This window comes from Phyllobates terribilis, unplaced genomic scaffold (genome assembly GCF_046119375.1).
Source record: "Phyllobates terribilis strain yellow unplaced genomic scaffold, ASM4611937v1 Scaffold_5__5_contigs__length_657084704, whole genome shotgun sequence".
Taxonomy (NCBI): domain Eukaryota; kingdom Metazoa; phylum Chordata; class Amphibia; order Anura; family Dendrobatidae; genus Phyllobates; species Phyllobates terribilis.
The window spans coordinates 328,428,226-328,453,742 of NW_027362765.1; the positions used below are offsets into that span (position 1 = coordinate 328,428,226).

The 25,517-nt window shown below is 50.6% G+C and overlaps 1 protein-coding gene across 1 annotated transcript in view; it reads left to right on the forward strand.

The window, feature by feature from the left end:
- The window catches only part of LOC141273150 (pendrin-like), a 175,035-nt gene that overhangs the window by 67,694 nt on the left and 81,824 nt on the right, over positions 1–25,517 (forward strand). The window contains exons 7-8 of the mRNA XM_073684596.1: positions 5,117–5,269; positions 24,574–24,656. Of these exons, the coding sequence (XP_073540697.1) occupies positions 5,117–5,269; positions 24,574–24,656 (236 nt within the window). The remainder of the gene's footprint in view (positions 1–5,116; positions 5,270–24,573; positions 24,657–25,517) is intronic.

Consider the following 25,517-nt stretch of genomic DNA (forward strand, 5'->3'; position numbering starts at 1 on the left):
CACACCTCTGGCTTGAGGTGTAATACCCCTGTAGCAGCCGAATCCTCAGGGTGCTACATTCCCCCCTGGTAAATCACAGCACGTCCTCGGGCTGTAAGAGAACAAAAACATCAAACATACAAATTTTTATCATAAAACATAAACATATAAAACAATATATATATCAGCATAAACTTTTCATAAATAACATTCTTGTTCCTCCGGCCACGGTGCAACTTGTGACCGGGTAAAGTGCGACAGTCTCTTCAAGAAAAACAACAGTTTCCTATAAAACCGGTAGGGGGCGCCTTAGGAAGCGCAACTATTTACAAGGGGAAAGTGGCCGCTCTCAGTCCTCGGCCAGGTATAAGGAAGGAATGACCGCTCTCAGTCCTCGGTCAGTGGGATTAAGGGAAAATACGGGTAACAGTTTACACTTGTCCTAACGGGGACATATTTAAAGCAGCAACAGTTCACTGTACCCCGACGGGTAACTATTTACAGTCTCTTTACCGTACTTTAACGACGGCGTCCTCCTGCTCCTTCTTTATCTTCAGACCCGTCCTGGTCCTCTTGCTCCTCCTCACACCGCAGCTCCTCCTCCGTCAGGCGATGCACATGGAGGGCGTAGGGTCCTTTGGCACATTTGTGCCGGGTGAACGTGACCTCGTCCCCTATGTACAGGTCATGACCTCTGTGTCCCTCCGGCAGATGGTTTTCTACGTCTCTGCGGGTTACAAAGACGTCGCCGGGGGTATGATGGTCTCTTATGAGGCCCCACCCATGCTGCAGGTTGAATTTAATCACAGTCCCGGTGGTACGGGGACCATGAGCTGCACGGGGGTTCCTCCTGGTCCGGCTCTTCTGCCCTGTGCTCTGTTCCTGCAGCCGCTGCTCACGGATCCGCGTCTCTTTCCGCTCTTGCTCGAAGGCTGCCAACTGCTGGCGGCAGCACTCCACTCGCTCTGCTGCGGCTGCCCGCGTTTCTTGAGTGAACCCCATGAGGTCTCCTCCGGTGGGGTCCCACTCGAATTGTGCTTCTTCTAGCGGGAGCGGGGTTCTCCTGACGGGCTTCGGAGCCGGAATCAGGGGCTCGCACAGGGGCCTTGCTCTTTGGAGTTCCAGTTGGTAGTACTCCTGGGGCCATACAAAGGGCTGCCCATCCGGGCACGTGTGCTGGGCAAATAGATCTTCGCCCAGGTGCGGCACTCGAGATGTTGAGGGTACGTTGATGGTAGCGGCACCCGGGTTGACCAGGCCTTGCGACCAGGCTTGGGGCACCCTAAAGGTAAAGGGCACCGTAAGGACGGCGGCGCCCGGGGGTACTCGGCCCTGCGACCAGGCCGGTGGCTCCGCGGAGGTAGGGGGCGCTGTTGGAATTGCGGCGCCCGGAGGTACTAGACCTTGCGACCAGGCCGATGGTATTTCCTGTTTTGCCGCGCTCAGGGTCGAGGCGTGTGACGTCACAGGGGTCGCGGCCGCGGCTTCTACTTGAGGCCTAGTCCGGCACGGTGACGATGCAGCGACGGGCACGGCAGGGGGATTTTCGGGCTCTGCGACGGGGAGCTGGGGCAGGCTCACGGTTTCTCGGCTCGGGGTAGTGACGTCCCCTTTACCTGCCTCCAGTTGTCCAGCTCCCTTCTCGGCGCCGTCTCCAGCCTTCACTCCTCCTGCACCATCCTCAGAGGCGGTCTGTCTCCTCGTCTCGGGTGGCGTGCTCCGCTGACGGGTTCCGGTCTGCTGGGCCATCTCACGGCTCCACTCCGTCAGCGTGTCTTGCTGCACCTTGGCCATCCTCCGTGCGAGGCCCTCCAGCGCGGTCTGTGCACACTACCGGTCTCGGGGGAGCTGTGCCAGGATTTCCACTAAGTCTAGTGGCGTTGTTGCTTGCAGCAGGCTCCTGACCACTGGGTCGGTGCTGCCTGTCTCTCCCTCCATCTCCGGGTACGCTTTCTCTGGACTCCTCTCCAGACTTCTTGTCTCCGGGTGCGCTCTCTCCAGACTCCTCCAGGCTGCACCCATCTTCGCTCTCTTGTTCTGTCTCCGCCCACATTGAGGGAGGTCCCGGGGCAACTTAGTGATTGTCAGTTCCAGGGGCAGTTCTCTCACGCTGATGGACACTTCCAGCATCACAGTCTCTGTTGGTGGGCGCGGTTTCCGCTTTTGGCGCCATTCTTCGACCTGGCCCACGATGGGAGGTGGCCTTTTGCCACCCTCTGGCACGCCCATAATGGCGTCCGCTCTTCCAAGGCGGGAAATCTTCTGGAAATGGCGGGAATCGTCTCCCAGTGGCGGGAAACTCCGTGGATGGCGGGAAAAAGCTGCAGATGGCGGGCAACCGGCGGGAAACGATCCGTGATGGCGTCCCATGGCGGGGACCCTCTGGAACCGGCGGGAGACTTCTTCTTAAGGTAAATTTGAACTTCTCTTCAGGCACGCAGTACCCGGTGGTTGTGGGCACGAAATCCTGCCGACTACGCCAAAGTTGACGCGCCCCCTGGGCCAGTGTTGTTTGGGGGATACCCGGATCCGGATCAGATGGGGGTTGTAGTCTCCGAGTGGCGGTGACCCGGTCCGTGCCCAGGGTGTCAAGCTCAGTGTGTGGCAGTCCTACAGATGTTGCTGGATGTTCTTTAGTGTCGACTACGCCACCCGTTGATTTGCGGTCAATACGGCCGCCGCTGCAGCAGGGTCCGCTGAGGCTGGTGGTGTGTGTGCAGCTTCTGGTAGTATAACCCCCAACGGGAGGGGTATAGCCTCAGGGGGTCAGTTGTAGAGGGTGGTGGTTGTGGTGGTGCAGTGAGGATAGCAATAAGACTCAGAGTCGGGCTGTGCAGTTCAGGGTTTTTACTTACTGCTGTTGTTCTGGTCACTCCGGCCTTGAGTGACCGCCCGAGCCGTGCTGCGTCCACCAGGTCCTGGACTCGGCCAACCCCCAGGTAATTCTGGAGCGTGATCCTGAGCTCCCTTTCTGACATTCCTTTTCTCTGGCCTTCCCCACCAGGGATCCACCTATGTCCGGCTCCCTCGGGTCTCTTGGTGGGTACACCTCTTCTGGGTTCCCTGACCCTATACTTGGTCTGCCTTCCTGGTGGATTTAGTGGGGGGTCGTGGCAGATCCTGCCCACAACCTCCGGTCTCTGGCTGAGGATTAGTGCCCTCCACCAGCTTGGGATCCGGTACCCTTGTGCCAACCCTTCACCCTGTTGCTTGTATTTGGGCTCTTGGGGTTCCCTCTTCTTCCCCTCTGGGTCCTTCTGACTCCTCTCTCTCTCTTCTTTCAGGACTGCTTGACCCTCTACAACAGACTGACTAGTAGCTGTCTGCCTGTCTGACCCTGATCTAAGATGGTTCCCACCTTATATACTCCCTCTATGTGTGAGCTCAGGTGACCAGCACCCAATGAGCTCCTAGCATTACCCAGACTGCTCCCCCTATCTGCCCCTACACTACTGGGATGTTCCACCCCCCTCCCACTCCAGCCAGGGACAGACACTATCGTACCTGCACATAAACTGGTGGGAGTACCGTCGGTCTGTCCCCCGGAAATGGGATGTAAGTAGTGTATGCAGCCTACTGAGCTCAGTTCCACACTCCATCCTTACCCGGGAGTGGAATACCACACCTCTGGCTTGAGGTGTAATACCCCTGTAGCAGCCGAATCCTCAGGGTGCTACACAGGGACTAAGGAAAGACAGGAGAACTGTCCCTACGATGTAACGGGGAACCTGATCCTGCGATCAGACCCGCTAAAGTCCTCGGCTAGTCTGAACGAAGACCTATAGATGTGAGGGAGGGATCCCTACAAGAACTAGGGACTGGGATAAGTTGGACACCTCCTAGCAGAAATAGTAGCAGTCAAAGACAAACACACAACAAAAAGCATAGAGGTCAGAATACCTAGCAAAACTAACAGAGAACGGCAACAGAGCACCAAGCTAGCTCAAGAGTAGAAAATACAATGAAGTCCAGCAAGACCAGGAGGGCGGAGCCAGATTAAATAGGCAAAAATGGTCATGTGACCAGCAAACTAAAAAAAACCTAACAGGAGAGTTCTAACAAATACAAATTCAAACAGTCTATTCAGTAGGACTATCAGCTGTGTATCCACCAGACTTGTGCACAACACAACTGATGGTCCCAACCCCATTTATAAGGCAAGAAATCCCACTTATTAAACCTGACAGGGCACACCTGTGAAGTGAAAACCATTTCAGGTGACTACCACTTGAAGCTCATCAAGAGAATGCCAAGAGTGTGCAAAGCAGCCATCAAAGCAAAAGGTGGCTACTTTGAAGAACCTAGAATCTAAGACATATTTTCAGTTGTTTCACACTTTTTTGTTAAGTATATAATTCCACATGAGTTAATTCATCGTTTTGATGCCTTCAGTGTGAATGTGCAATTTTCATAGTCATGAAAATACAGAAAAATCTTTAAATGAGAAGGTGTGTCCAAACTTTTGGTCTGTACTGTACCTGTTAAGGGCTCATTCAGATGTCAGTTTTTCTCGTATGAGTTCTATCTGTGTTTTTCACAGATATAACTTGTATCTATTATTGTCTATGGAACTGTTCACATTTTTCCATGTATTTTTTTTAAACTAGTGGTCTGCATAAATTCAGAGATTTGTCTGACTTTGATCCCAATCTCCGCTCAGTTTCACCAATACAAGTCAATGGATCCATGAAAAAAATCTAACAGCACTCAGATCCCATCCATCCATCTGTTTGGTCAGACACCTCTCTCCTCCATTACCAATCGGTCACTTGTATTGTTTCATAATTATTGTTTTATTTTTTTTTATTATGTATACCCCATCAAAGTTGAGTAACAAGGCATTCCAAATCCTCTTCTTCCACCTCTATGGTTGCAAATCTCAGCAGACCAGTTCCAAAGTCTGGCTGAAAACCTTCCCAGAAATAAAGGAATAATATATTTTACATGTAAGTGGCATTTAGTGAACCAATTTACTGGTCCCTATATCACACACGTCAGGCACGTGTTCATGGGCATGGAACCAATGGTACAATGGTACGAGAGGCAGGGACCTATCATTATGCTACGGAAATTGTTGCATTGAAATTTTACACATTACATTTTTATTTCTTTTTTTATCATATTTTTTTGTGTTTAGACAATAATTGACATCTTCAAGAATATTGCTAAGACCAACATCTGTGACTTTATTGCTGGACTGCTGGCCTTTTTAGTATGTGTGGCGGTAAAAGAAGTCAATGAAAGATTCAAGCATAGGCTCCGTGTGCCGATTCCTATAGAAATTATCGTGGTAAGTTTGCGGTTACTTTACATGCAATTGTCACACAAGTAATTGTGTATAAATGTGTATGGTTGAGTTTTATTAGGAAACAAATATAAGCAAACAGATATGGTAATAAATGTGTAATATTGCACATACATATTTTGGCAAATCAATGCAGATCATTGATTACCAACAGTCTGATTGCCAAAAAGAACAGTATATAAAGCAAAAATATAAAGTCACCTAAAATCTGGTGTAAGTGATATAAGAATCACAAATTAATTATGGCAATGAAGCATTATTTGTAAGCAGCAAGGAATAATTCACACAATTTACTGTCAGAAAAACACATTATCCTAAAGGAAGGAAGAAGTAAAGGGTGTTGAAGGGAAAAAGAGGAAAAAGGGGGGGGGGTATATGGGAAGAGGGAGGCAGAGGTACCCCACACCTCCCATGGGCCCACACATGAATGCCATACATTTCCATGATGCCCACTATCGCACTTTCATATAGTCAAGTTATTGTCACAAGATAGACTAATGAAGGGTTGTAAACTAATGCAAAAAAGTGCAGAAAGGAAGCCATATGGGATTGTTAATGGGGAAGCTATCATGTGTTGACAGGACAAAGAGGGGCGGACATATAGCCGGTGCAGCTGCACCGGGGCCCAGAGGAGAAGGTGGGCCCTCACATTTACAAGAGGGACATGAACAGTAATATTGCTGGGGTCCGATTATTAGCTCACCTGTAAACTGGTGAATCCGATGGGCCCCGGAATCAGTGAGAGGGGCTTCTATTAAAAAGTTCCCCTACAGCTCTGCAATAGCTCCGTCCCTCCCTCTGGTGAGAGCGCGGGGGAGAAGATGGCCGGGCTCCCTGCTCAGGAGAGGATGGAGGCTGCAGCTTCAGCAGCCAATGATGAGAGCAGGCCTGCAGGAGAGGAGGGCAGGGAGAGCAGAGCTGAGGGGACAGCAGGAAAATGGAGGTCCTATAACTCCACATTCACTGCTTCTGGTTACACAGGACAAAGCAGGAGAGGAAGCAAAAGAGTGGTAATCATCTAGGTACATGCATATATGCCTGTGTTTATATCAGGGGCGGACACTGACAGCTTTGGGCCCCCTCCCTTCCCGGCACGCCGCTTATGATTATGGCAATCTGGCAATGGGACCCCCGGAGCCTTCAGCTACGTGCAATAGACCAGGTTGCCCTCATTAGCGTCCTGCAAGCAGGGGCGTACATAGAAATCACAGGCCCCATAGCAAAAGTTCTATTTGGGCCTCCCCACAGTTCTAAAAATTTGTTAAATTATTTCACTGAGATGGAGATATACACTGCTCAAAAAAATAAAGGGAGCACTCAAATAACACATCCTAGATCTGAATGAGTGAAATATTCTCATTGAATACTTTGTTCTGTACAAAGTTGAATGTGCTGACAACAAAACCACACAAAAATCATCAATGGAAATCAAATATATTAAGCAATGGAGGCCTGGATTTGGAGTCACCCCCAAAAATAAAGTGGAAAAACACACTACAGGCTGATCCAACTTTTATGTAATGTCCTTAAAACAAGTCAAAATGAGGCTCAGTCTTGAGTGTGGCCTCCACGTGCCTGTATGACCTCCCTACAACGCCTGGGCATGCTCCTGATGAGGTTGTGGATGGTCTCCTGTGGGATCTCCTCCCAGACCTGAGCTAAAGCATCCACCAACTCCTGGACAGTCTGTGGTGCAACGTGACGTTGGTGGATGGAGCGAGACATGATGTCCCAGATGTGCTCAATCGGATTCAGGTCTGGGGAACGGGTGGGCCAGTCCATAGCTTCAATGCCTCCATCTTGCAGGAACTGATGACACACTCCAGCCACATGAGGTCTGACATTGTCCTGCATTAGGAGGAACACAGGGCCAACCGCACGAGCATATGGTCTCACAGGGGGTCTGAGGATCTCATCTCGGTACTGATCAAAAAATAAAGACTTAAACACTTAAACAACAGAATATAACTCCAAGTAAATCAAACTTCAGTGAAATCAAACTGTCCACTTAGGAAGCAACACTGATTGACAATCAATTTCACATGCTGTTGTGCAAATGGAATATACAACAGATGGAAATTATTGGCAATTATCAAGACACACTCAATAAAGGAGTGGTTCTGCAGGTGGGGACCACAGACCACATCTCAGTACCAATGCTTTCTGGCTGATGTCTTGGTAACTTTTGAATGTTGGTTTTGCTTTCACACTTGTGGTAGCATGAGACGGACTCTACAGCCCACAGAAGTTGCTCAGGTAGTGCAGCTCAACCAGGATGGCACATCAATGCAAGCTCTGGCAAGAAGGTTTGCTGTGTCTGTCAGCGTAGTGTCCAGAGGCTGGAGGCTCTACCAGGAGACAGGCCAGTACACCAGGAGACATGGAGGGGGCAGTAGGAGGGCAACAACCCAGCAGCAGGACCGCTACATCTGCCTTTGTGCAAGGAGGAACAGGAGGAGCACTGCCAGAGCCCTGCAAAATGACCTTCAGCAGGCCACAAATGTGCATGTGTCTGCACAAACGATTAGAAACCGACTCCATGAGGGTGGTATGAGGGCCCAACGTCCACAGATGGGGGTTGTGCTTACAGTCCAACACCGTGCAGGACACTTGGCATTTGTCACAGAACACCAGGATTGGCAAAGTCGCCACTGGCGCTCTGTGCTCTTCACAGATGAAAGCAGGTTCACACTGAGCACATGTGACAGACGTGTCTGGAGATGCCGTGGAGAGCGATCTGCTGCCTGCAACATTCCTCAGCATGACCGGTTTGGCAGTGGGTCAGCAGTGGTGTGGGGTGGAATTTTTTTTGGAGGGCCGCACAGCCCTCCATGTGCTCGCCAGAGGTAGCCTGACTGCCATTAGGTACCGAGATGAGATCCTCAGACCCCCTGTGAGACCATATGCTGGTGCGGTTGGCCCTGGGTTCCTCCTAATGCAGGACAATGCCAGACCTCATGTGGCTGGAATGTGTCAGCTGTTCCTGCAAGATGAAGGCATTGAAGCTATGGACTGGCCCGCCCGTTCCCCAGACCTGAATCCGATTGAGCACATCTGGGACATCATGTCTCGCTCCATCCACCAACCACAGACCACAGACTGTCCAGGAGTTGGCGGATGCTTTAGTCCAGGTCTGGGAGGAGATCCCACTGGAGACCATCCGCAACCTCATCAGGAGCATGCCTAGGTGTTGTAGGGAGGTCATACAGGCACGTGGAGGCCACACACAATACTGAGCCTCATTTTGACTTGTTTAAAGGACATTACATCAAAGTTGGATCAGCCTGTAGTGTGTTTTTCCACTTTAATTTTGGGGCCGACTCCAAATCCAGGCCTCCATTGGTTAATAAATTTGATTTCCATTGATGATTTTTGTGTGATTTTGTTGTCAGCACATTCAACTTTGTACAGAACAAAGTATTCAATGAGAATACTTCATTCATTCAGATCTAGGATGTGTTATTTGAGTGTTCCCTTTATATATGTGTATATGCGTATACTGTATATAAGTGTGTGCCTGTATATATATGGATATATATTACTGTATATATATGTGTATGTGCCTGTGTATATATAGTATATGCATGTTTGTGTCTATGTATGTGTAGCGCCCCGAGGGTTCGGTTGCTACAGGGGTATTGCACCTCAACCAGAGGTGTGATATTTCACTCCTGGGTAAGGATGGAGTATGGACCAGGGCTCAGTAGCTGCATACACACACTCACCCCATTTCCGGGGGACAGCTCGACCGTGCTCCCATTTATATATATGCAGGCACAGCTGACCATGTCCCTGGCTGGAGTGGGGAGGGGGGGGGAGAACCCAGTGATGTAGGAGCAGAATGGGACGGTTTCTGGAGCATAGGAAGGAGCTCATTGGGTGCTGGTCACCTGAGCGCAACACAGAGAAGCAGATAAAAGGTGGGAGCCATCTTAGTTCAGTCAGAGAAAGAGAAAGTGAGTACAGTAGAGAGGTGACAGGGAGCAGAGGCTCTGTAGGAGCTCTGCTCAGAAGGCAGGCCTAGGGTGAAGGCCGGAGCCAGAGAGGAGAAGAGAAGGAGAAGAAGGAACAGGAGAGAAGGAGAAGAGACAGAGAAGTAGAAAGGCTCCAGAAACAAGAAGGCAGAAGGGACCCTAAGAACCCACGAGATATCGGGTGAAGGGTAAGGCAGAATAAGGGTACCGGATTCCCAAGTTGGTGGAGGTAAATTATCCCTCAGCCAAAAACCGGAGGTCATGATCATACCTGCTAGGAAGGCACCATATAGGATAGTGGGAAATGGGGCCCACGTTTGCCCACATAGATCCGCGGCAGCTGGACAGAAGTTTGGTCACTGGTGGGGCACGAGAGGCCAGAGAAAGGACAGAAGGGGGTCCTGTGCCATACTCCTGAATTGCCTGGGGGTTGACCGAGCCCCTCACCTGGTGGACGCAGCACGGCTTGGGCAGTCATTGCTGACAGAAATGACATGGATAACAACTGAGAGTAAAGGCCTGGACTCCATCATTGGACTCTGTGTTATTTATGCTGCGCCTGCACCATCACCCCCAGCATCCTATTACACTGCCCTGAGGCTACACTCTTCCCGTGGGGAGTTATTCTATCCCTGTGCTGCACACTAACACCAGCCTCAGCGGTCTGCCTTGCAGCAGCGGTCATCCCTGACCGCAATCCACGGGTGGCGTAGTCGGACATTCAAAACCCTATAGATAGACTGCCACAGCATTTGGTCTGACCACCCTGAGCCACGGGATCAGGTTGCCACTACTACCCCCAACATTGCACCGAAGCCCAGTTCCGGGTGCCCCACGGCCCAGGTGGCGAGTCAGTTGTGGCTTAGTCGGCAGGATCGTGACCAACCCGCCACAAACGGGTATTGCGTGCCTGAAAATAGACTGTTTCACTGTATTAAAATGGCGCCCGCCCCAGAAGAACAGACGCCATAATGTGTGCGCCAAAAGACAACAGGAAGCCACCTCCCATCGTGGGCCAGGTCCCAGAATGGTGCCAAAGAAGGAGCCCACCCCCAACAGCCATGAGTGCGGCTGTGGAGATATCCATCAAGGTGGGGGGGCTGCCACTGAGAGTCAATGTCAGCAGGTTGCCCCAGGACCACCCCCAACAGGGGCGGAAAGAGAAGAAAACTGTGGGGCAGGGTGTGGTTTGGATCAGTCTCACCAGACCACACCCGGAGATGGAGAGAGGAACCAGCTCCAGCACCCTGGCGAGGGGCCAACTGCAGGCCGAATCCCCATGCAGCCTCACGGAGCTGATAGCACAGCTCCCCAAGGAGGACCCGGAGTTCATGCAGACTGTGCTGGAGGAGCTGGACCGGAGGATGGTCCAAGCGCAGCAGGACGTCATCGCTGGGTGGAAGGAGGAGATGGCCCGGCGGGTCGTGACCCGGCCGCAGGAGATGCTGCCAACATCTAGCAGCGTGCCTGCCCCCGAGAACAGGGAGAGCGGACCGGAGGCCGAGGACAACACCGCATGTGAGGCAAGTAGAGGGGACGTACCTACCCCGAGTCCGGATGCCACGAACCTGCCCCAGGATCCGGTCACGGAGCCAGAACCCCCGGGAGCCGTTGCCGCCACCACGCTCCCACCGCCTCCACCTAGGCCCCAAGCCGCGGGCGCCGTCACCGAGCCACGTCCCACACCGTGCGCTCTGACCCCAGGCGTGACCGGAAGCAGTTTGCCTCGGGCCTGGTCGCAAGGCTCGAGGCTCCCGGGCGCCGCTCGCCCGATAGCGTCCCCAGCCCCAGTACCACCACCTCTGGGCGCGGACCTGTATGCCCAACATACGGGTCCGGATGGACAGCCCTTTATTTGGCCGCCCGGGTGGGTTAATCCTCGGCAAAGGGGAGGCCCATCCGCGGAGGCCGGAGCCCTACTTCATCCACTCATACCTGCTCTGGAGCCCGTGGAAGTTCCCCAGCCCCCGATTGAAGATGCCCAGTATGAGTGGGACCCGACCGGAGAGGACCTGATCGGGTTCGCTCAAGAGACGCGGGCGGACGTAGCCCGCAGGCGGGAGACCTGCAGCCAACAGGTGGCGCTGTTTGAAAGGGAGCAGCGAGAGCGGCGTCAGAGGCAGGAGCAGCTGCAGGCCCAGAGCGCCGAGCAAAAGATGTGTACCCGGCGAGACCCCCAAGCCGCCCGCGGTCCCCGAGTCACCGAGACCGTGGTGAAATTCCAGCAAGAGCATGGCTGAGGTTTCATAAGAGACCCAAACACGATTAGCGACGTGTTCGTGACCCAAAGGGATGTGGAGAGCCACCTGCCGGAAGGTCATCGTGGGCGGGATCTGTATCCTGGAGACGTGGTGTCCTACACTCGACACCGAGGCGTGAAGGGGTGGTACACCATCCACGTTCACAGAGTAGTAGAAGAGGAGGAGCAGTACTACTCAGCACGCGGATACCAAGAGGGCCCGGACGGGTCTGAAAATCACCACCATGAGGAGCAAGGCGCATACGGAGGATACCGTTACCAGTAAACGGTAGAGTATAACTGTACATAGTTACCCGTCTGGGTACAAAGAACTGTTTAGTTGCCCCCGTTGGAACTGTTATTTGACTGTTGCCCGTTTAAAGTGCTCCCCTAAGTTACCTGGCTGAGGACTGAGAGCAGCCATTCCCCTTTCCCATCCGGCCGAGGACTAGGAGCGGCCAACCCTGCAAAATAGTTGTGCTTCTTAAAGCGCCCCCTACTGGTTTTATAAAAGTACAGCAACGTCTACCCCTGGACAAAGCTTGAAGGTTGCACCTTATTGAAAGAATACACACCAGGTCGCAAGTTGCACCGTGGCCAGTGAATCAGAGTTTACTTGAAAATGTTTTACCTGAAAAAGTTTGATATACTGAATAGTTTTATATGCTACTAGAAAATGTTTTCTGATAAAAGAGTTCCGGTAGTGTTAAAATTATTTTATAATGTCTAGTAAAAGAAAAGTGTTGGAAAAGAGAAAGAGGTTTCCCATAAAGGGAAGTGAATAATGCCAGCCCTTTTCTAATGTAAAAAGTTTTGAAAAAGTTTTGCATGTCTTGTAAATCAAATGTTTTTGCTCTTTTCCAGCCCGAGGACGTGCTGTGGTTTACCAGGGGGGAATGTAGCGCCCCGAGGGTTCGGTTGCTACAGTGGTATTGCACCTCAACCAGAGGTGTGATATTTCACTCCCGGGTAAGGATGGAGTATGGACCAGGGCTCAGTAGCTGCATACACACACTCACCCCATTTCCGGGGGACAGCTCGACAGTGCTCTCATTTATATATATGCAGGCACAACTGACCATGTCCCTGGCTGGAGTGGGGAGGGGGGAGAGAACCCAGTGATGTAGGAGCAGAATGGGACGGTTTCTGGAGCATAGGAAGGAGCTCATTGGGTGCTGGTCACCTGAGCGCAACACAGAGAAGCAGATAAAAGGTGGGAGCCATCTTAGTTCAGTCAGAGAAAGAGAAAGTGAGTACAGTAGAGAGGTGACAGGGAGCAGAGGCTCTGTAGGAGCTCTGCTCAGAAGGCAGGCCTAGGGTGAAGGCTGGAGCCAGAGAGGAGAAGAGAAGGAGAAGAAGGAACAGGAGAGAAGGAGAAGAGACAGAGAAGTAGAAAGGCTCCAGAAACAAGAAGGCAGAAGGGACCCTAAGAACCCACGAGATATCGGGTGAAGGGTCAGGCAGAATAAGGGTACCGGATTCCCAAGTTGGTGGAGGTAAATTATCCCTCAGCCAAAAACCGGAGGTCGTGATCATCTATTGGTGCGACCCCCCCGCCAAACCTGCTAGGAAGGCACCATATAGGATAGCTGGAAACGGGGCCCACGTTTGCCCACATAGATCCGCGGCAGCTGAACAGAAGTTTGGTCACTGGTTCGGCACAAGAGGCCAGAGAAAGGACAGAAGGGGGTCCTGTGCCATACTCCTGAATTGCCTGGGGGTTGACCGAGCCCCTCAACTGGTGGACGCAGCACGGCTTGGGCAGTCATTGCTGACAGAAATGACATGGATAACAACTGTGAGAAAAGGCCTGGACTGCATCATTGGACTCTGTGTTATTTATGCTGCACCTGCACCATCACCCCCAGCATCCTATTACACTGCCCTGAGGCTAATCTCTTCCCGTAGGGAGTTATCCTATCCCTGTGCTGCACACTAACACCAGCCTCAGCGGTCTGCCTTGCAGCTGCGGTCATCCCTGACCGCAATCCACAGGTGGCGTAGTCGGACATTCAAAACCCTATAAATAGTCTGCCACAGCCTTTGGTCTGACCACCCTGAGCCACGGGATCGGGTTGCCACTACTACCCCCAACATTGCACCGAAGCCCCGTTCCGGGTGCCCCACGGCGCAGGGGGCGAGTCATATGTGCATACTGTATATATGGTATGTGTGTATGAACCTATATATGTGTGTATACTGTTTAAACGGTATGTGTGAATTTTCCTGTATATACGAGTGTATGTGCCTATATATATGGTATACAGTATGTGTGTTTATACCGTATATGTGGATGTGCCTATATATAAGATATGTGTTTATATGCTGGTATCAGTAGCTTAGCTACTGGGGGGGCAGAGGGGGCAGTGGCCCCGGGCCCCGCGCTCTCAGGGGACCCACCCAGAGCTACGCTAGTGTAACTGTATCGGCGTGCACCCTGGGGCAGAGTAGGGAGACTCGATGTCCCTGCACTGCCCAGTGGCCACTGTCGGGTCCTTTGGCAGGAGGGGCGGGCCTCCGGTGCCAGCATCAGGCCCCCCTACCCATCACCACAAGTTCAGTGATGAAAGAGGAAGCGCAACGCTCCCTCTCTCATCAGTCCCCACTCTGCGTCACTGGTGTCATCACTTGGCGCCCGGCCCGCTGTTCTGAAGCTGTCCGGGCGCTCGGAGAAGCGGGGAAACGAGGAGGAGAGAGAGGTGAGTATTGTGTTTATTTATTTTTTCTAATGGGGAGGGAGGGATTATGCTACAGACTCTGCCTATTGGGTGGGGGGGGCGATAATACTTCAGACTCTGCCTATTGGGTGGGGGGGATTATGCTACAGACTTTGCCTATGGGGTGGGTGAGATTATACTACAGCCTCTGCCTATGGGGGGAACTATACTACAGACTCTGCCTATGGGGGGATTCTACTACAGACTCTGCCTATTGGGTGGGTGGGGGGATTATGCTACACACTCTGCCTATTGGGCGGGGGGGGTGATTTATGCTACGGACTTTGCCTATAGGGGGGATTATACTACAGGCTCTGCCTATGGGGGGTGGGGGATTATGCTACAGACTCTGCCTATTGGGTGAGGGGGGGATTATACTACAGACTGTGCCTATTGGGTGGGGGGGATTATACTACAGACTTTGCCTATTGTGAGGGATTATACTACAGACTCTGCCTATGGGGAGATTATACTACAGACTCTGCCTATGGGCGGTGCATTATACTATATTGAGGACTATCTGGTGCATTATACTATATGTAGGCTATTTATACAGTGTGGGGATTATAGTTAGGGTCATAGAGTGTGGGAGATAATGTGTTGTCTTTGCACAGTGTGGGGGCCATCATACAGTGTGGGAGATAATGTGGAGTCTTTGCACAGTGTGGGGGCCATCATACAGTGTGGAGGATAATGTGGGGTCTTTGCACAGTGTGGGGGCCATCATACAGTGTGGGAGATAATGTGGGGTCTTTGCACAGTGTGGGGGCCATCATACAATGTGGGAGATAATGTGGGGTCTTTGCACAACGTGGGGGACATCATACAGTGTGGGAGATAATGTGGGGCCATCATACATTGTTGTAGCCATCAGTTTGGGGGCTACTAAGGAGTCAGTATACTTGGTGGGGGTACTAAACAGTGAGGGTGAATTATATTGTGTATAAGAGAGCATCATACTGTGTAGATGGGAGCTGTACATGGGGGGAGACTCAGCACACTATTAAATGTTAAGTGGGCACTTATCGTTATAGGGGAACTCAGGGCACACAGAGGGCATTACTTTATATGGGGCACAATGTGGGCACTGTTTTCTAGGGCACTTGCACACGGCATTACTATATTCTAGAGGGTTGTTTTACCATCTATAGGGCACACAGCAGGTGCAGTAATAGGGACACGGCAGCAGCGGCTCAGTACTGGGGTATCAGCAGGAAGAGGAGCTTGAGCAGGTTGGGAATAGATGGGGACGGGGCCTGAAATGTAAGGAGTTAAATGTGTCTTTGTTGTGATCTCTGCAGACCTGAGACTCTTGAGTCCTGGCTGGAGAAGTCGTCGTGTCGGTCTGGGCCAGATGGAAAAGACAGGAAAAGTGAACAATTTAATCAGAAAGAACATCAGCTGTAAGTTACTATATATTACTGTGCTGTGATCTCTTATATGTTCTGCAGGCCTGGCATCTATCAATATATGGTCACCATATGGCGATAGTATCAGTCATAGGCGGATTATAATGAGGGCAATCCGGGCTACCGCCCGGGGCCTCGGGTCTCCAGGGGGCCCGGGGCTCCGGGGGGGGGCTATGGCCGGCTTGCCCTCATTATATGTGTGGCCCCGCGGCACATACCGGCAGACAGTGGCGGTGGGTGGGCCCCCGGACCACTGCCCCAGCAGCGGTGCACGGCCGCTGCTTCTTCTTCGGCTGGGCCAGCACTGCAGCAGTTAACTTCCCTGTGTGCTGGCCCGGCCGCGTCACTGCTAGGAGACACGGCCCTGTGCGCGGCCGTGTCTCCTAGCTGTGACGTCACGCAGTGCGCGCCCGGCCTGCACTGCTACTTACCACCGGAGAGGAGCAGGAGCCAGGAGGACTGGAGCCGAGCCGGGGGATGGTGAGTGTGTGTGTGTGTGTGTGTGTGTGAGTGTGTATGTGTGAGAGTGAGTGTGTGTGTGTATGTGTATGTATGTATGTGTGTGTGCAGGCAGATATCATTGTGTGATGTCTGTTTATATGTATTTTTGTGTTTCAAATGTGTTTATGCGTGTATGTATATGTCTGTATATGTTTGTGTGCATGACTGCGTGCGGCCTCCTGCTGAGTATAGATGGCGCCGTGCGGCTCCCTGCTGTGTATAGATGGCACCGTGCGGCCTCCCGCTGTGTCTAGATGGCTCCTTGCGGCCTCCCGCTGTGTATAGATGGCTCCGTGCGGCCTCCCGCTGTGTATAGATGGCTGCGTGCGGCCTCCCGCTGTGTATAGATGGCTACGTGCGGCCCCCTGCTGTGTATAGATGGCGCTGTGCGGCTGCCTGCTGTGTATAGATGGCACCGTGCGGCTCCCTGCTGTGTATAGATGGCACCGTGCGGCCTCCCGCTGTGTCTAGATGGCTCCGTGCGGCCTCCCGCTGTGTATAGATGGCTCCGTGCGGCCTCCCGCTGTGTATAGATGGCTGCGTGTCTCTGTCTCTGGAGGGGGGGGCCGTGCGGCCTCCCGCTGTGTATAGATGGCACCGTGCGGCTCCCTGCTGTGTATAGATGGCACCGTGCGGCTCCCTGCTGTGTATAGATGGCTCCGTGCGGCTCCCTGCTGTGTATAGATGGCACCGTGCGGCCTCCCGCTGTGTCTAGATGGCTCCTTGTGGCCTCCCGCTGTGTATAGATGGCTGCGGGCGGCCTCCCGCTGTGTATAGATGGCTACGTGCGGCCTCCCGCTGTGTATAGATGGCTCCGTGCGGCCTCTCGCTGTGTATAGATGGCTCCGTGCGGCCTCCCGCTGTGTACAGATGGCTACGTGCGGCCTCCCGCTGTGTATAGATAGTGCCGTGCGGCCTCCCGCTGTGTACAGATGGCTACGTGCGGCCTCCCGCTGTGTATAGATGGCTACGTGTGGCCTCCCGCTGTGTATAGATGGCTCCGTGCGGCCTCCCGCTGTTTATAGATGGCTACGTGCGGCCTCCCGCTGTGTATAGATGGCTCCGTGCGACCTCCCGCTTTGTATAGATGGCTCCTTGCGGCCTCCTGCCGTGTATAGATGGCTACGTGCAGCCTCCTGCCGTGTATTGATGGCTACGTGCGGCCTCCTGCCGTGTATAGATGGCTACGTGCGGCCTCCTGCCGTGTATAGATGGCTACGTGCGGCCTCCTGCCGTGTATAGATGGCTACGTGCGGCCTCCTGCCGTGCATAGATGGCTACGTGCGACCTCCTGCCGTGTATAGATGGCTACATGCGGCCTCCTGACGTGTATAGATGGCTTCGTGCGGCCTCCCGCCGTATATAGATGGCTATGTGTGGCCTCCTGCTGTGTATAGATGGCTACGTGCGGCCTCCTGCTGTGTATAGATGGCTACGTGTGCTCAATATTGAGTCATACAATTAATGTAAGGCTATGTGCCCACGATGCAGAAATGCTCCAGATTTTTTTTGAGCGTTTCCGCATCTCCCTAGCAGAAAAAACGCATGCGGATTGTACATGCGGATTGTACATGCAGATTGTACATGCGGATTGTACATGCGGATTGTACATGCGGATTGTACATGCGGATTGTACATGCGTTTTTCCTGCCAGGGACAAGCGGATGTGAAGCGTTCTTCACATGCATTTCCGCTTGCGGGTTGACAAGCGCTTTCCAAACGATTTTAGCATCACTTGGAAAGTGCTTGACAACTTGGTCACACTTTATAAATCCATGCAACTGGCATGGATTTATATAGTGTGACCGTAAAAGAATGGTAAAAAATAAATATTTACTTACCTTCTGATGGCCTTCCGACGTCAGCGGTCGCGTGACCCGTCACATGACTAAATGACATCACGGCAGGTCCTTTTCAGACCATCGCGAGCTGCCGGCAAGCCAGGACACATCGGATAAAGACACCGGGGGCCATGAGAAGGTAAGTATGATATTTATTTTTTATTTTATTCTTTTTTTTACTGGTTCTATGGCACCTGGGTCCAGAGGAGAGTCTCCTCTTCTCCAAACCCGGGTACCATCCGCACATTGAAACGCATGGATTCTGCATGTACAGATCCAGTGATGCGGATTCTATGCGTTCTAATGCAAGTCAATGGTGGCGAAAGTGCCGTGCTTCCGCAAAATAATTGGTAGTGCTGTGGATTTTTCCGCAATGATAATCCGCAGTGGAAATTTCCGCAGCATGTACGCAGCACATGCGGATTATCATTGGGGAACATGGCAGACCTTCTACCAAGCGTTTTTTAAGCGTTTCTGCAGCGGAATTGCTGCTGCGGAAACGCTTAAAAAATGAATAGTGGGCACACAGCTAAAAAAAATTCTTATAATTAATATTGTGCCAAATTAATTTCACGTGAACTATCACATGATCTATCACAGGGGATCATGTGACATGTCACGTGATACATCAGGTGTGTGTGTGTGGGGTGGGGGGCCCGCGCCTTCTAAACTGCCCGGGGCCCTTGCTACTCTTAATCCACCCCTGGTATCAGTGCTGGTCTTTGTATAGAGATTATTTTTAGTAACAGCGCAGTCATCTGCTGGGGTTCTCCTATATTCACTATCTGCGTGCGCCACCATAACTGTAATCAGGGTTACCTGGTTAGGGGCCCACTCAGAAGTTTTGCCCCCCAGAACCAAAACCCTAGCTACGCCTCTGGCTGGTATATATGCTATGTATCTGTATATGTGGTATATGCCTGTAATTTGCATGTGCCTGTATATCTGTTTATCTACATGTATATCTGGTATGTATGTATCTGCCTGTGATAAATATTCTTAGTAGTGTGACTGACTCATGATGTAGATTATGCAGTAATAATTGTGCACATACGGTGTCTCGTTTGTGCTTGTCTGATGTATGTGTTCGTTGTGTCTCCTGCACTTCTGTGAAGTGTGCGGCGTACTCGTATGTTTATAATATGTGCAGTTGTGTGATTTGTGCGCTGTGCTTGTGTGACATCTCTCATGTCTACACTGTGCTTGTGTGATGTGTCTGTACTCATTTACGTGTGTGATTGTGATCTTTTTGATGTGTGTCCAACATGTTTTTGTTGTATCAAATAATGTTACTTAAAGCACCACTACTGCAGTTTTTTTTCTTCAGCGCTGGAATGACACTTTAAATGTAAGTCCCCTGTCCCCCGCTCATATACTCAGGCCCGGTGTCAGCACCCGGCACACCCGGGCAAGTGTTGGGGCCCTGAGCAGGCGGGGGTGCTTACTCGCCGTCGGGTACCCCTGCGCTATGGGATCAGTGAGCGGTGCGGTTCCCTACATCCACCACCCCCGCTTGCTCAGGGCCCCGGCGTCCGGCGGCACAATACTTACCTCTCCTCGTGCCTCCGCAGCAGGTCCGGTATCTTCCGCGGCTGCTGCACTGTGACGTTTCAGGTCAGAGGGCACTGTGACATCTTTCAACCGCACCTTCTGCTGAGCCGTCACAGGCAGTGCAGAGCGGGAAGACGGCAGCAGGTGAGGAGTCTGGAGCAGTGGCAGCAAGTGAGAAGTGAGGCGAGTATTTAATTTTTTTTTTTATGTATGGACGCATGGGGCATTATATGATGGGGGGTGATTGACATGCTGCATGGGGCATTATATGGGGGGAGTGACATTTTGCATGGGACATTATATGGGGGGGTAAGTGACATCCTGCATGGGGCATTATATGGGGGAGAGTGGCATCCAGCATGGGGCATTATAGGGGGGGAGTGACATCCTGCATGGGACATTATATGGGGGGAGTGACATCCTGCAAGGGGCATTATAGGGGGGGAGTGACATCCTGCATGGGATATTATATGGGGGGAGTGACATCCTGCAAGGGGCATTATATGGGGGGGGGTGCAGTGACATCCTGCATGGGGCATTAAAAGGGGGGGGAAGTGACATTCTGCATGGGGCATTATATGGGGGGGTGACATCCTGCATGGGGCATTATATGGGGGGAGTGACATTTTGCATGGGGCATTATATGGGGGGGTAAGTGACATCCTGCATGGGGCATTATATGGGGGAGGGGAGTGACATCCTGCATGGGGCATTATAAGGGGGGAGAGTGGCATCCTGCATGGGGCATTATAGGGGGGGAGTGACATCCTGCATGGGACATTATATGGGGGGAGTGACATCCTGAAAGGGGCATTATATGGGGGGGTGCAGTGACATCCTGCATGGGGCATTAAAAGGGGGGGGGAGTGACATTCTGCATGGGGCATTATATGGGGGGGGTGACATCCTGCATGGGGCATTATATGGGGGGGAGGAAGTGACATCCTGCATGGGGCATTATGTGTGTGTGTGGGGGAACAGCCTGCATGGGGCATTATATGGGGGGGGGGTGACATCCTGCATGGGGCATTATATAGGGGGGAGTGACATCCTGCATGGGGCATTATATGGGGGGGGACATCCTGCATGGGGCATTATATGGGGGGGGGTAACATCCTGCATGGGGCATTATATGGGGGGGAGTGACATTCTGCATGGGGCATTATATGGGGGTGGGGAGTGACATCCTGCATGGCGCATTATATGGGAGGGGGAAGTGACATCTTGCATGGGGCATTATCTGTGTGCGTGGGGGAACAGCCTGCATGGGGCATTATGTGGGGGGGCACAGCCTGCATGGGGCATTATATGGCGGCCAGTATCCTGTATGGAGCGTTATATGGGGGCCAGTATCCAGTATAGAGCGTTATATGGGGGCCACTATTCTCTATGGTGCATTATATGGGGTCCATTATTCCGTATGGAGCAATATATGGGGCCCATAATACTGTATGGAGGACTATGTGGTGCCCATAATACTGTATGGAGCGTTACATGGGGCCCATAATACTGTATGGAGGACTATACTGTCCGGTCTGCACTGTGCGCTGCGAGGATTCGCCGGTTTCTGAGCTATTGTGGAATTTACTATAGATATCACTCACGTAATGTAAGAAGTGAAATCTTTGGCCTTGTACTATATATATATATACTTTTCTGCGGTATCTATGCATCATGAATCATGGTATGTGTTAAAGGGGCCCACTGAGACTCTTTCGCCCAGGGCCCACAAAAACCTGGAGCCGGCCCTGCATATACTCACCCTCTGGCATCTTCACCAGTTTTCGGCACTGCTCCAATGGCAGTCTGCAGCACCATCTTGTCAGCGTAGCTTCTAAGTGGCCGGAAGTCAGAAGCTACAGGACATGCTCTCAAAGTCTATGAGAGCCAGAACGAAGCCAGAACAAGGCTCCCATAGACTTGTATTGAAAGTGACCTCCAGCGCACTGCATGAAACACTGGCGCTGCCTGCAGGTCACTTTTCACCGGAGATCGTCAGGAGCAACACTGGAAAAGAATGAAGGTGGCAGTAGGTAAGTATGTGGCAGGGCAGGGGAATTACATTTAAAGCACCACTTCAGCGGTGCAATAAAAAAACGCAAGGGTGGTGCTTTAAAAGGATTTTCTGTTTTAATTCTTTTTATTCCCTTAGGCTTACCCTAGGGAAAAACAATAAAATCAGGGATACTCATCCTCCTCAGGTCCAGCAATTCCTCTTTGCTACTGCCTGGTCTTTGTTTTCAGGGTGCTGCCATGATGTCATGACTAAAACATGTGAGTACTGCAGCTAATCACTGAGCTCAGCAGTCATGCTGTGGTAGAAGGAACAAGCTGCTGAACCCTGTGATTGGCTAAAGTGGTCACATGTGACATTATCATTGCAGCTTGTAAACATAGACAGAGCAGTAACAGAGAGACATAAAATCAGGATTACTCATATTCACCTTGTCTATTATGCTTTCCATAGCGCAAGCCAATGAGCACAAAAAATATTAAAATGGAAGTACCCTTTAAGAAGGGGGGGCCCATATGCAATTCTTGCACAGGGGCCCTTTGCTCTCAGTGTCTGCCCCTGAGGACATATAATAGTATGTCACAGTGCAGAAATCGCCTCCCTTCCTTGACCCACATACAGAATCATGCCAGGTAAACTAATAGACCCCAATGCTTAGTGGGGTGTCTGCAAATTGCAGAGTTTCAAAGAACAGTTAATAGTTTGTTCCCAACATATTAGTGTATATGTTTATTCCTTAAAGGGGTTCTCCGTGAATAGGAAAAATAAAGAAAATTATAGATATAAATTGGCCGCCATCTTGTTACACTGACAGGAACCTGCCCTAGAATGTTAGTACAGGGGTCTGTGAGCATGTGCAGGAGAACCTCCGCCCACGAGTATACATAGAAATCATGGGACCCCATAGCATAAATTCTAAATGGGCCCCCCCCCAAAAAACATAATAATAATAATTGTCAGGGTCAGAGAAGGGCATATCTCACAACTTTCCAGCCTTTACACAGTAATTTTCCTCCTGCTGAAGAAGTCCTAGATTCCTCTTTCATTGCTCCCATAAAGTTTTATGCAAACAAAAGTGCCCCCCAAACACAGTATGATACCCCAATGGTGAATTACTCCACATGCACAGTATAATGACCCTACTGTATCTCACCTAAACTCCCAAGGTAAAGTATGGTGACCCCAACACAGTTTGATCCCCCAACTGTGACCCCCACGCAGCCCTCCATGCACTATAATGGGCCTACATACAATATAATGGCCCGCACGAGCCTTCCAAACAGTATAATGGTCCCCACACAAACCTTCAAACTGTACAATTGCTTGCATACAGTATAATGGACCCCCACATATTATAATCGCCCCACATAGTCTTCCATATAGTATAATGCGCACCCCATAATCCTCTATATAGTGTAATGCACTTCCCATGGTCCTCCATAGAATATAATGCACTCACCAGAGTCCTCCATCGAATGTAATACACTCATCATGGTCCTCCATAAAATATAGTGCACTCCCCATGGTCCTCCATACAGTATAATGCACTCCCATGGTCTTCCACACAATATAATGCACCCCCCATTGTCCTCCACACAATATAATGTACCCCCCATGGACCTTCATACAGTATAATGCACCCCCCATGGTCCTCAATACAGCATAATGCACCCCCATGGTCCTCCTTACAGTATAATGTACCCCATGGTCATCTATACAGTATATTGCACCCCCCATGGTCCTCCATACACTATAATGCACCTCATGGTCCTCCATACAGCATAACGCACCCCTTATGGTCCTCCATACAGCATAATGCATGACATCATCGCACCTGCTGCTTTTAGATGTCAGACGCATCTGCTGATGCTCCCTTCTCCATCTTCATTGCTTGCATTGGACCCCCTAACAACTGTGACCGCAAGCAATGATGATGGAGGAGGGAGCGTCAGCAGACGCTTCCACCCTCATCATTCTGTGTGGGTGGCAGGCAGGGCAGTGCGAGTGCTAAGGGGTGCAGGTGGCTTGGCGTGGTGAGGGCCCGCTGCGGGCCCACTGGTTCACAAGCCCCATAGCAGTGGCGTGGCCTGCTGCCCTTGGCAGTACACCACTGGCTCCTCCGCTCCTCCGCTGTGACATGGAGATAAGCTATACAATGTATAGTCACTCAGAGGCAGGGTGCTGTGAAATTTGAGTGGCCTCCTCTTACCTCAGCGGTATTAAGGAAGTAAATCCTTATACATATGAAGGAAGGAGGTAGAGCTTCTCCTGCTCATGCTCACAGGTCCCTGTACTAACATTCCGGGACAAGTTCATTTCAGTTTATCAAGATGGTTGCCATTTTAATTCTATAGTGATTACCTCCCTATACAAAACGAGTGTGATTTGCTAATTAAATATATTTAAAAATTTATATTTCATGACATTTCCTGCAGTTATTATTTTTCCTATTACTGGAAAACCACTTTAAAGGGTTGCCCTGTTAAAAAAAAGTTATCACCTATCTACTGTATAGGTGATACTTGCCGATTGGTGGAGATCCAACCACTACCTGCACCGATTGGCAGAATGAGAAACTTTTATCCCTGTTAGAATGGAGCGGCAATGCGCATATGAGAACTGTGCTCCATTCATTCCCTATGGGGCTGCCGAGCGCTGCACTCAGCTTTTCCTGGCCGAACCGTAGAAAATTAATGGAGTGGTGGTTGGACATGCAACCAGCCACACCATTTTGTAATTGAGATAAAAGTTCCCCATCAGGGTTAAAAACTTCTCGATCTACTAATTGGTGTGGATCCTTGTGATGGAACATCCACCGATCAGCAAGATATCACCTATTCCGTGGATAGGTGATAACTTGTTTTAACCGAACAACCCAATTTAACAACACAAAGAGGTTAAAGGAAACCATAACTGCAGAGCACTTGGTGTGCTTTTATGTATAGAGTACTAAATACACAGTATCTTTTTCCTTCCAGTCTCTGTTGTTTCAGAAGAGAGAAATCAGTATAAATGAGATAATGAATATTTTCTTTTATTTCAGACAATAGTAGCTACAGGAATTTCTTATGGAGTAAATTTTGAAAAGAAGTATGGTGCTGCAATTGTTAAGAGCATCCCTAGCGGGTGAGTCTTTGTATTATTACTCTTATTGTTAATAAAATGTATTTCCAACAAGAAATTATCACTATTGGGTCATTAAAGATCAAATAGTGTAATTTTCTAAAAATGGGTGCTAGAAATAATGAGGTCAATGGTCATGACTCATGAGGACTATTTCACTAGGTAAATTGAGGCTGGACATTAGACTCGACTGACATTCATATAGAGTAATAGAGAGAAAGGGACCTGATTCTAATATACCACTGGGCCACCAGGTACATAAAGTGATAATATACGACAGGGAAAATATATATATTATGACCACTTTAATCCATACCATTTATCAGTAGCAGCGATACTAGAGAAACATTTTTGCTTTTTCATCATGGGTCAACTCCACTTGGCAGGAACATGGGCTCAAAATCAATGGGCTGACATGCAGCTTCTAGACCACTGGCGCATAACCATTTCTGATTTGAGTTCAGGTTGAATCAAAGGCCACAACAAACTTTAGGGGTATTACCATATGAGACATATGTGGCATTTAATAAGTATATATATACCATAAATGTCTGAGAAGGTGCCTGTTCCATTTAAAAGTTTCCCAACTATTGCAAGAATGGGGTCCTCATCTACTCTGTTCACACTCCAGAAAGGAAGAGACCAGGTATGTAGCTCTCTCCATTATAGTTTGTTGGTTATTGAAACAGACAAGTGTGTCACTTCTCCCATAAAATACAATGAAGACAGCCACACTCATGAATGGCAACTAATCTATTTCTTTCTGGAGTGTCATATAAGGGTCCAGAGACCCACAGTGTGCCAATATATGTTGGTTCCAGGGATGGCCACACAGTGCATCATTAGTACCTACCCATCCCATGC